This window comes from Nannospalax galili, unplaced genomic scaffold (assembly GCF_000622305.1).
Source record: "Nannospalax galili isolate Female #2095 unplaced genomic scaffold, S.galili_v1.0 scaffold127, whole genome shotgun sequence".
NCBI classification, from domain to species: Eukaryota; Metazoa; Chordata; class Mammalia; order Rodentia; family Spalacidae; genus Nannospalax; species Nannospalax galili.
The window spans coordinates 8,899,155-8,911,742 of NW_008360326.1; the positions used below are offsets into that span (position 1 = coordinate 8,899,155).

A 12,588-nucleotide genomic window follows, 5' to 3' on the forward strand; every position below is an offset into this window, starting at 1 on the left:
AAAAAAGGAAAACGTATTGACTGTAGAAAATTTGGGGAAATACTGCAATGAATCTGTAAAGATAGAAGTCCTCTGTAACAGTCTCACACAGGAAAAACTATATTTTAATTTCTTTCTGATACTTTATTCATACAAGTGTGGGGTGGGTGTGCATGTGTGTGTGTGCGTGTGTGTGTGTGTGTGTGTGAAGACCAGTCTTTGTATTCTGGTCAATACATCTCACTTATTGTTACTTTGAAGCAACTGTAGAAATGTGTCTTTTCAAATGGAAAGTGTTCCTGCTCCATTATTAAATAAGAAAGCAGTAGGTATTTTCATCTCAGTTTTTGGTGTAAGCAATAAAACATGCTCAATTTATATCCTTTCAGATTGTTTTAAAAATAATTTTTGGTTTATTTATCTTAACGTTATATGCATGTGTATTTTGTCTGCATGTTTGTAAGCCAGAAGAGGGCATCAAATCCTCTGGAATTGTACCATGTGGGTGCTGGGAACCCAACCTGAGTCCTCTGCAAGAGCAGTCAGTGCTCTTAACCGCTGCGCCATCCCTCCAACCTCCCTTTCCTATTCTTATTGTGATGTTCAAACCTTTCTTTATGCTAGTTTCACTCACTTGTGTTTTCTAATTTTTCTCTGGTAGAACTTGTCTTACGTTTTTGACTTAGTTGTATAAGTTGAAATAACCCAACAAGAATCATCCCTCCGTGTAATCTCTCTCTCTCTCTCTCTCTCTCTCTCTCTCTCTCTCTCTCTCTCTCTCTTTCTCTCTCTCTCCCTCCCTCCCTCCCTCCCTCTCTCCCCCCTTTCTTTCTTTTCTTAGCTCCCTCTCCCTCTCCCTCTCCCTCTCTCTGACATAGTCTCATGCAGTCCAGCTGGCCTTGAACTCACTCTATAGCTGAGAATGACCTGGAACTTTAACCTTGTCCCATCCCCACCCCCCAGCCCCAGGAGCTGAGGACTTGCAATTGCTAGGCATGCTCTCTACCCCTGAGCCTGATTCCCAAACCTGAACTTAAACTTGTGATCCTTCTGCCTCCGCTTCCCTAAGTGCTGGGATGGCAGATGTGGAACACCATGCCCCAGGTTTATGGGGTGCTGGTGCTGAAAATTACTGCATGTTAGGCAGGTACTCTGCCAACTGAGCTGTGTCCCCAGAATTCGTTACGTCAGTCTCTGTGAGTAATCTTATTCTCTTCTTTAGTTTCTTCAAACAAATTCCTAGAAGTGGAATATATAAATATTCGAAGTGTTTATATATTTTGGTATGTTTTATAGTTATTATCTTTTTCTATGAAAAAAATTTTTTTCAGTCCTTGGGGTTGACCCCAGGGCCTCATACAGTTTTAAAATAAAATTTGTGCAGAATAAAACGTATTAAAAGACCAAAGCATGCTTGCCCCATGTCTTTCCCCATCATTGCTTTGCACACTTCTCTTTAACTCCCTGTGTTTCATGCTGTCCTTCCTCTCTGCTCTCCACCCTCCAATCCCACCTTCTTGGGACAGAACGTCCAGTGGGAGCTAGCTTTGTCCCTCCTCTGCGTTGTCCCCCACTGCAGCTCGCCTCCTCTGCTCTCCAGAACTGACTGCTTTCCCTCTGGTCCTGCATATTGTGCCAATGTACAGTTCCTCCTGATTTTGAATTAAAAGCAGATCCAACTTAAAGATGGTTATTGTGTGAGTTTTCATAGTTTCTGCATTTAGAATCCTAAAAAACCTAATATAAAAAAATTTTAAGCCAGGTTGGTGACTCATCCTTGTAACCCTAACATAACACTCTGGAAGCCGAGGCAGGAAAATCATTGTAAGTTCAAGGCCAACCTTTTACAATGAAGTCAGTGCTAGGTTAGCCTGGGCTATAGAATAAACCCTTGTCTCAAAAACAAGTTGTTTTTAAATCAAATTTAGAGCATTTTATACCCCTTATATTTAAAAGTACTTGAAAGTAATTTTGTTACAAGAAATTTAGAACCCCCAAATTGGAAATCTCACTAGCTATGCTTCAAGTATTTCCCTTACAAAAATACCTAAATAACTATAATATCACCTTTTAAAATTTTTTAAATTATTTTTATTTATGTAATATATTCATGGATTGCCTGCATGCAGGTAAATGCACCCATGTCATGCAATGCCTGCGGAGGTCAGAAGAGGCTGTCAGATGCCCCGGGACTGGAGTTATGGACAGTTGTTAGCTGCCATGTGGGTGCTGGGATTCAAACCCAGGTTTTCTGCAAGAAGAGCCAGTGTTCTTAACCGCTAAGCCATCTTTCCAGCCCCATAATATCACCTTTCATGGATGAAAAATCCAAGTGTGTGATTGGAAAAAGGGGGGCGACTCCACTGGCAGTCATGTTGACTAAAATTAGTTTTGCCTCAGATGCTTGGGCTGTGAACTGAAATAATCTAGTCTCCTGATGGGTTGGAGATGAACAGAATTAGTTTATAAAGAATATTCCAACCAGATGTCAGGGACTTTGGTAACTGTAATTACTAAGGAAGGCAGAAGGAAAAAGATTCTTATTTATATTTTGAAACAATGGGTAGCAAATATCATAGACATTCTGGAGAAGAGAAAGCTAGTGCATGCTCCTGACTCTGTAATTGAATGTCTGCTCCACTAGCCCAGAAGAAAGAAGGCAAACACATAAGCAACCTTGGCTTGACCTTGGCTTGCTGCTCAGACATTGTGAATCAGCTCAGAGGAAAGCATCTAATTACAGCAAAGGCAAACTAAGGAAAGTCTATGAAGCACAGCTCTTCTCCTTCAGTTCAGAGAGGAAAGGAGATTGTTCCCAACTGTGGAGATAACCTGCAGGGCTTTAGAAAGGAGTAGCTCTTGAGCTGAGCCCTAGAGAGGAACTACTAAGAACCTGAAAGGTAGAAATGGTTTAAGTACCTAAAATGAATTTGAAAGTATGATGATAAAATTGAACTAGACTTGTTTACAAAAAGCAAATAGACTCAGTCTTCGTCAGAAAAGCTTCTGTTTGCAGTGGGCAATGGTTAGTGCAGAGACTCAAAACTAACTGATCAGAATGCTGAAAATGACTATTTGTGCTCGACCCTAAATGGGACATCTACATCACCTCTCCAGCCTAAGGCTTAGGAAACATCTTGGAAGAGGGGGGCGGCAAAACTAAAAGCCAGAGATAGAGAGGCATGCTGTGAAACTTGTCTCCTGGACATGGTGGTTGCAGTCCTAACAGTGACAACCTGTACAGGAAAGGCCCATCAACAGTCCTTCATGGAAAGGGGAGGAGCTTGTGAGGCCCCACCCCTTCTTAAGGAGCTACTAGCTGTTAATGGTTGCAGGGGGCTGAATTTGTTCAGTGGTATAGCCACTTAGTTGCCTGTGCCTGGTAAATAACACCCCACCAATGCTCATGCAAGCAACTCTAATTAAACTCAGTGGGTCCAAAAAGAGCTAACAAAGCAAAAATAAACAACATGAAATTAGGAGGGGAGATTTGTTGGGAGGAAGAAGGGGTTCAGTGGGAAGGGGAAGAGTGTATGGGAGAAGATGCCAAAATACATTATATACATGTATGAAACTGCCAAGGAATAAAAAATAAAATTTAAAAAGTAGGCAGACCTATGTGAAGTGGAAATTTCAGATGGGAAAGTAGTGAGAACTTCATAGGTTGAGAACTTTGACTATTAATCTCTAGGCTGGTGTTCCTTTTTTTTTCTTTTCTTATAGTCATTGAATCTAAATTATAATTGGGTTGTTAAGATGCAGATTCCTGGGCCACTTTGAGGGGGTGGTAACCTGTGCTGGTTAATTTTAACTGATAATTTGACACAACTTAGAATCGCCTAGGGAAAGAGTTTCAGTTGAGGAATTGTGTAGATCAGGTTGGTCTGTGGAGGAACTGTCATGATTGCTAATTGATTTAGGAAGAGCCAGCCCATTGTGGGTAACACCATTTCCTGGTTTGGGGATCTGGACTGTGTAACAGTAGAGAGGGTGAGCTGAATACAAGAAGTGAACAAGCAAGCGTGGATCCATGCATTTACTCTCTACTCTTGACTGTGAACATGATGCCTTGACGTCCCTGCAATAAGACTGTAATCTGAAGCTGTGAGCCAAATAAACCCTTTGCTCCCCCGTGTTGCTTCTTGTCCAGATGTTTGTCACAGCAACAGAAACAAAACTAGAACAGTGCCACACACAATCCACACTTCAGAGTTTCCAAGGTGATTCCAGTGCATGCTGTTTGAGAGCACCTACCTTTGAAACAACCACGAGAATGTAGTGTGTGAGTATTGTGGGACAGGAGAATGGCAGGCATGGGAAGAAGTGAGTTTCTGGACTTTGGGGAATGAAGTGGGTATTCAGACGTGATGGCAGAATGAAGGAGGAGTCTGTATGATACAGTGACAGGTGCTCCAGAAGGTGTAACCGGAGCCATCAGATATCGTCACCATGAGCATTGAGAGTCTTCACCAAGACTGAGTGCCATCATCAAAATAAGCACGACACACAACGTATTTCTGGAGTTTTCTAAACCACATATGCTCATGAACCGCTTTGCACAGCATTCCTCTGCTACTTGGTATTAAGGCAGGCCTCTTGGGCTCCTCACTCTGTGCCCAAGCTGTGAGGCTATGAACTTAGGCATCTTGGTCCTCCCCACTGTCCTCCAGGCTCAGTGGGAACCTGATATGAACAACTAATAAGACAGCTGTTATAAGAGATGCTGCTGCTGCTGCTGCGTACACTGAGATCCCTGCAAGGCATCAGCAACCCTCTGAGATGACCTGCACGCCAGCAGCACCGTTCCCACTGTTCCCCAAGCAAGGCAGTTTGGGACCCATGACTGCCTGTGCTTCAGGGTTACTGTGAGTGACGCAGATGGTCCACCTCTGTTAGGTGGTTCCATGAGAGCTGCAACCGTCACAGTGCCCACTGGGAGCCTGTGCCCTGCAAGTCCAAAGAAGAGTGGATCCTGGTCCTTGGAGGCCCCTGCCAGAGGGATCTTGAGCAACCTGGGTTAGCTCTGTGCTGTACAGATTTAGGCAAATGTCTTCCTGACATCCTTAGGGTCCAGACATGAATCTGGCGGAGGTGCCTGGAGACTACCTGGGTAGTAGAATCTTCTTCCCTGTGAGATGGGACAGGCTTGTTTGTAGCGATGAGCTCATTACACTTGGCATTCCTCCAGCCCTCAACATTGGTGTTACTTTAAACATAATAGACACAAAATACCCTGATTCAAGAAACCAAAGGAAATCTGTTCATGAAGCTGTCTGCCACTCATCATCTGTTTGCAAAATGTCCTACACTTCATGGGGGAGGGACTTGTCAGTAACTGTCAAAGTGATACATTTACCCTCTGACCTAGCAGTCTCACTCAGAGACCTGACCCTGATGCTGGAGTGAGGTGTTTTCCTGTTATGCACTACAGTGTTGTTGCTTTTAACTCTGGGATGGTCATACCCATGAAGTACTGTGCAGCTGTGGAAAGAACCAGGAAGCTCCGAGGAAGCTACAAGGGCAAGAGAGGCCTTGGCTCTCAGGGTAAAGATAGCAGAGCACGGGTACAGCTTTCTGTTGACCACATTTGGTAACCTGTCCAGATAGAATTTGCTTTGACTACTGTAGTAGGAGGAGCCTCTTTGGTGGCAATTAAAGCTGCAAATGCATGTGGTATTAGCAACCAAGAAACAGAAATGCATTCTGTATATCTGGTGAAGTATATGCAAAGTGGGATCACACAGGCTTGGTGTGCAGCGGCATGGCCAGGATTAGTGTGTGCACAGAGATCGAAAGCTGGCTCGGTGGTCCGTTTTTGTTTACCAAGAACCCCCTCCCACAGGGAGTTACAGAGTAACTTCTGAGACGCAGGAGCACCCATCAGGTGGTATTTGTCTATCTGGTTTGTGACTGAAATGGGGGACGAATATATTTGTTTCAATCAGATTCATTAATTAGGGAGCTTACTGTGTCTGAGAAAGCCACAGCAGTGGCACAATCTCTGTGGATGGAGATCTGGAGCCTGTATACCATCCAAACCCTGAAGGAAAGCTCGGAAGAGCAAGTAGCAGAAGGTAACACAGAACTGGGATCTGTGGTGACACTAGCTTTCAGGAGCGCTCCACCTGAATATAAGGGTCTCCTGGCCCCCACACCCTAGTAAGGAAGTGGTTAAACAATGTATCTACTTTCATATGTGTAAAGCATGCTTTGTTGTACAGACATTTTGCATACTTAATTCTACATGGTTTAACCTCCACAGGTCAGCTGTGACACACATGCCCCCCCAATAAATGAATTTTTTGTAGGTTTTATGAATTCTTACATATAAGTTTTGATGAGCATCACCACAGTTCCACTATCCCTAAACTGCCCCGTGGCATCCTTTAGGGTCACACATGATACTCCCTAAGTCTTCTGAGCAATAGCTGACTGATTCTGTCACTAATGGTTTTGCCCCTTAAGAGACTGCCATATAAACAGATCCATGTGGTATGCAACCCTGGCAGCTTGGATTTTTCCATTTTGCAGAATTTCCTGGAGATTTTATTCAAGCCGCTGCATACACCAGTAGTTTATTGCTTTTTAACTGCTGAGAAGTATTCCGGTATATGTATGTACCACAGATTATTTACCCATTCATCCAGTGGAGGAATCTGGAGTTGTTTCCAGTTTGAGGTGATTATTAATAGAATTTCTATAAACATATACCAGCTGTTGTAGAAACACAAGTTTTAATTTCTCCTCATAGTTTTATTTGTATACCTTATTATGAGTAAATATTAAGCTATAATAAATATTTGAAAGAAACATTAAGCAATATTTATATTTCCTTTGTACAAACTATTCAGTGCTTTTACTTATGGGGGGCATTTCTTTTGATTTTTATTTTAGACAAGTAGGTCTAGGGACCTGATGGGCCATCTAGTTGGTAATAATTCCTATTCAATTTTATTTTTGACACGGTCTCCCTGGTCCCAGCCCACCTGGAAGTCACTATGTAGACTAGACTGCCCTCAATCTCACAGAGATCTGCCTGCCTCTGCCTCCCAAGGACTGGGTATCAACAGTGTTCCACCACGTGGGCATAGTGTTTAATTTTTTTAAATGCCTGCCAAGGAAGGATGATGCCCTCTCTGTGAAAATGACAGTTCTTGTGACCTAAGATTTATAATAAAGTGAGATTGCCATTCACTTAGAAAGAAATCCAGAATTTATTAAACACATAGACACTTTAAGAAAATATGTGGCATGAATTACATGATGGCTGTGTATATTTTTCCTATTTTCACTTCAAATTCTTAGTTTTATGCATACTGTAAAATAGGACAGTACAACGGATTGTGTTTCCAGCATCAGATCGACCATACTTGAGTCAAAGCAATGCCTGTGTAGAAGTATTGACTGGCTGCCACTGCTCTTCTCTCGCAGGATGTGCTGGGCGGAGTCCTGATCACTGCAGTCCTCATTATCCTCACCCACCCTGCCTGGACCCTCCTGGACTGCCTGGACTCAGCCAGCCCCCTTTTCCCTGTGTGTGTCATAGTTGTGCCATTCTTCCTGTGCTACAACTATCCTGTGTCTGATTACTACAGCCCGACCAGGGCAGATACCACCACCATCGTGGCTGCTGGGGCTGGAGTGACCCTGGGATTCTGGATCAACCACTTCTTCCAGCTGGTATCCAAGCCCACCCCATCTCTTTCTGTGATTCAGAACATCCCACCACTCACTACTGACATGCTGGTTTTAGGTCTGACTAAGTTTATGGTGGGAATTGTGCTGATTCTCTTGGTTCGTCAACTGGTACAGAACCTCTCGCTGCAGGTGTTATTCTCTTGGTTCAAGGTGGTCACAAGGAACAAGGAGGCCAGGCGGAGACTGGAGATTGAAGTCCCTTACAAGTTTGTCACCTACACGTCTGTCGGCATCTGTGCCACCACCTTTGTGCCAATGTTGCACAGGTTTCTGGGACTGCTGTAAGCCTCATACAGAAGATAGCCCACCAATGTGAGAGGCAACGCATGGGAAAGTTGTTGGGGGCAATCTTGACAACTCGTTTAAGAAAAATATTGTCATATTTCTGTTCTGCTGATATAAGGTAGATACTACAACTATGGGACCAGTGCCTCATGTGATTGGTCTGTAAGGGTTGTACTCCAGTTGACCTCAGGCTGAAAACCACACTTGAGATCTATAAGGCCACCCCTCCTTTTTCTGTTACATGGACTTCGTCTTGGTTGGACAGGAATTGTGTCCTGGTTTGGGAATGGCTACAAGTCCCATCAGGCTCTGGAGAGAGCCAACAGACTTAAGGTAATACAGAGGAAGACCAGTTATCACCTTGCCTAATGCTGAGTCTCATTCCCCAAACTGGAGCTTAGTCTGGGAGAAAAGATGGCACCATGTAAAACTGCATTCCTTGGACAGTGTGACTTCTTTTGTTGTGATCAGATTAGACGGTGCTTGGCAACACTTAAAGTAAGACCATTATGGAATAAAGCTTCCTGTGAGGAGACAGAAGGCAGTAGTGGAGTTATGAGGCCATGGGGAAAAGCTTGCTTTCTTCACCAGCCCCAGTCTCCTTCAGGCCTTGCTACTGAAGCAGGATGCTGCTCTTCCTTGTACATAGAGTCTGCAGCCTCCCCTGTTTCTTTCTACACCATGCTGAGCCACACATGATGGGCTGCTACCACCTCCTCACGGGTGGAAACTCGAGGACACAGACTCCTGCTCTCAGCTGCTAGAGCGTCCATGAGACTCAGAGGGCAATGGATCAGTAGAACGGGTGAGCTTCATCCTCTGGAAACTGACCATAAGGAGCTAGGCAGCCCTGACGTGGACTCACCCCAAAAAAAGCCTCCTGATGTTGCCTCGTCACCACTCAGCTACTTTCTTTTTACCCACCTACTAGACAGAATCACGGGCTCCCTCTCAAGTCTTCCCACCTCTTTTGGCAATTTTAAGTGTTATTAATGTAAGAATAACTTTAGCCTATCCTCAGAAAACACACCAACTAACTAAATGACACCCATTAAACCTAGTGTGTTCCTCCATACACCTAGGAAGGTTGTGATGCAAACACCAGAGAGCTCCCTCCCTGGCCTCCTCTTCAGATCTTCAGAATAAGGAATAGGTAGGTCTCAACAGTATTCTTAAGTTAGTGTAAGTGCAGTTAGCCTTCCTCTGACAGGCAGTGACACTGAAGCTAATGTTGCATGATCATAATGCCTCATCACCACACACACATAGTGAAGAAAACTAAGCCCCCTTAAAAGCTACTGAGGCTCAGCCTTCTGCATTAGCTGAAAACCAAATCTACAGTTTCCCTGATTTTAAGTGTGCCCATGGCCACAGTGCTCCAATTTCTCAAGAATAATTTTTTTTTAAGTACTGCTTTTTTAACTTATAATTCTCACATTTACCATAGTTAAGAGCAAGGATGAAAATGACCCACTAGTTGCATCCAGCTCTGAGTATCTGCAGCACCATGGTTGGGGTGCAGGGAGCCCTGGCTTGCAGGCTGTCTGCCGAGGTCTGCCTCTCCCATGCGGTGGCTATTGATTACTTTCCTTTACTTCTGTTCCCCCAAGCTGCCAAACCAGACCCTGCAATGCTGGCTAATATTTACACACAGTAATTGTGGTTCGTTTATTTGAAGCCTAGTGACAAAGGCTCAGCTTCACTCACTTGTATCTTTGTAGAAGGATCATACCTCATCACAGCACTGGGTATGGTGACTCATATGACGTTTCTACAGCTGTATGTCCCTTTTAAGTCTCAGTAACAGGAAAGCCAATCGGCGGGATGGATGTATTTAGGCTGTTTACACAATTTAGGTAGAGAACGACTATATTAGCCATACAATATTAAACAGTACCCTATGGATTTGTCCTGACAAGTCACTTTTTAAAGCGGTAACAGCAAGTGAAGGGGATAGGAACAGTGGTGAGTCCAAGTTCAGCTTTGGACTCCTACGGCTCTGATCCAGGTATACTGATTCTGCTCCGATTCAGGTAGTACTGGTTTTAAAAAGCCCTGACTTGATCTTGCTTTACGTTTGCTGGCCCTCCTCCATCCACTTCTCACAGAGTGCCTCACTGTATTAAATGTGCTCACAGGCCCACAGACCATCACAGGCCCCTTCAGAGTACATCCTGGCTCTCCTTTCAAAACACGTGGATTTTTCCTCTCTGGGGAAAGACTGCCCCCTGCTGGTTTAGCTTCAGTCTTAGGCCAAAGCCACCCCCCCTCCCCATGTGCGTTCTTGGAGATTAAGAACCTAAACGTCAAGGTCACCAGAATGTGACCAGTGGCCAGCCACCCTGGACACTACTGGCCTCTATGGGAGCCAGGCAGAATGATACACCCTTTTCCTAAAGGTCCCCACCCTGCCCCCAACCTGCTACTACCACCGCCCCAAGGCATCCATGGAAAACCTTCATTCTGAACAGCTGTCAGTTTGCTCAGACCTGTACTGTAACTGAATATGCTGGAAAAAAGGACATGGGCAAGACCCTCACACACCTTTTGATGGCAGGGACTAAAACCACTCCACCACATGTCTGGTAGGCCCACTGTAACATGGGGTTTTCTTGCCCAAAGACAGCTCATCTCCCAGCATAATCACAGCATGTGGTGGTTCAGACCATATGCTCCAGGTTTCTATTTTGGAAGCCTTCAGCTGTCTCGCTTATGTACTGTATGTAAATTTATTCTTTTTAAAATGGAATATTTTTGCATATAAAATAAATGCTTTAAAATCTAATGTTTTGTTTCTGTGGATTTTTTTTTTTTTCAAGACAAGGTCTCATTCTATAATTTAGGGTATCCTAGAGCTCACTATATAGTCCACCCTGGCCTTCAACCATGGTAATCCTCCTGCCTCAGTTTCCCTGGTGCTAAGATTATGGGTGTGAGCCACTATTCCCAGCTAGTTTTTCCAACCTGAGCTTTGTCTTTGGGCTCACTGGACCTGAGCTGCAGAGTACACGAAAATAAACGGTAAGCTGCAGAATTTTCTGCTACTAGAATTTGGTTACAAATACTGATGAGTTCGGTGGCTACAGGTGTGTCTAAAATGAAGCCTAGAGTACAAGATATTCCATGTCCAGAAAACAGCTAGGTATTTTCCCCCCCAAACACCTTCAGCTTTTACAAGGAAAAACCAGACCAAACCTGCAGGGTAAGTGTGTAAGGAGGGGGTGATTTCACAAGCTCCTTCTATCCATCAGCCTCATAAATACTTCAGCCCGCATTGGACAGCTTCCTCTCTGCATCCCTGAAGGGCTAGACCTCCCTGCTTGTCCTGGATAAGAACACTGGCAGCTGGGTCCCTTGTGCCCACTGCATTCACTGGTCTTCTCTGCACACAGTTCCCTGATCTAGTCCTGAGAAGCTTTGTTTGCAGTGTTTTACTGCAGGGGGCCTCTTACTGCTCCCTGTTTCTCTAGTGATTATGAACAAAGTCATTTCCACTGCACAAGGCTACACAGAATCAAGTCATGGACACTTGCTTCACTTTAGACAATGCTTTCCTCAAAGCTACTCGTATTTATTTTGAAATGGGGTGGGGGGATGCACGTGTGTGCCTGAGATTGCCAGAGGCTGATGTCTGGTGCTTTCTCCATTGCTTCACGCCATATTTCTTGAGATGGTTTCCCACTGAAGCTGAAGCACACTATACTGGCTGAACTGGCTGGCCGGTGAGCCCTTAGGATCTATCTCCAAATCTCTAGCACTGGGGTTACAGACATCGGCTACCATGCCCCATACTTATGTGGGTGCTGGGGATCCAAAAGCAGGTCCTCAAGCTTATGCAGCAAACACTGAGCCATCTTCCCAGCTTCTGCTTGTTTTTGAAACGTTCAATGTGCTGAAGGGTTGGCTGTTTAAGTCATATGGTGATCCTTCACTCCTATAAACATAAGACTTTAATAAATTAGTTTGGACTTACCATACATCCGTTGTTTTCTTAAAGTGGGGCACACCTGTAGTACAGACTTGAGTATTTACAGATGCATATTAAGAACAAGAGCTGAATGTGGGCCATGAATAGAATGTTAAATTCTTAAAACTACAGCCACATGAGACAAGGGAGCTATATGAAGCCAAACATTCTTCTTCCTTCTCCACGCCTGTCTATATGGCATGCAAAAACAAACAAGCAAAGCAAGGATGGAGCTAGGAGTTCCGGCCAGAACGCTTCTCACACACTCAGCACATCTGCTGGCCTTGCTTTCTTTTTGTGCTGTGACATCAGGGTCCCTGTGGTCAGATCACAAGCTATTCTTCCCAGTGAAGGTGTTCAAAGAATGTCAACACCTGCTGACACACAACTCTCATTATTGAGGGGAAGGCAGGGTGGCAATTGGATGCTGTCTTAATACCAGTGCCTGCAAGGACTTCATATTGGGCCTGAAGGGAGCCTAGGAAGGAGGAAGGCCTCCCAGGCCTCCAGTCTGCAGCATCGCTGTCACCTGAAAGCCAGATGGGAGGCTCTGATGGGGACCAACTATGCAGAGCCGACCAAACACAGACCACTTTACCCATCTCAAACACTGACAAAAAGATGTTCAAGTATCTGGAATATCGAAGAAAAGTTTCCAC

The 12,588-nt window shown here is 44.4% G+C and overlaps 1 protein-coding gene across 1 annotated transcript in view; it reads left to right on the forward strand.

The window, feature by feature from the left end:
• Sgpp2 (sphingosine-1-phosphate phosphatase 2) overlaps window positions 1–8,397 on the forward strand; it is a 122,459-nt gene extending 114,062 nt beyond the window's left edge. Inside the window, exon 5 of the mRNA XM_008825812.2 lies at window positions 7,411–8,397. Within this exon, the coding sequence (XP_008824034.1) occupies window positions 7,411–7,962 (552 nt within the window). The 3' untranslated portion in view covers window positions 7,963–8,397. The remainder of the gene's footprint in view (window positions 1–7,410) is intronic.
• Window positions 8,398–12,588: the final 4,191 nt, after the last annotated feature.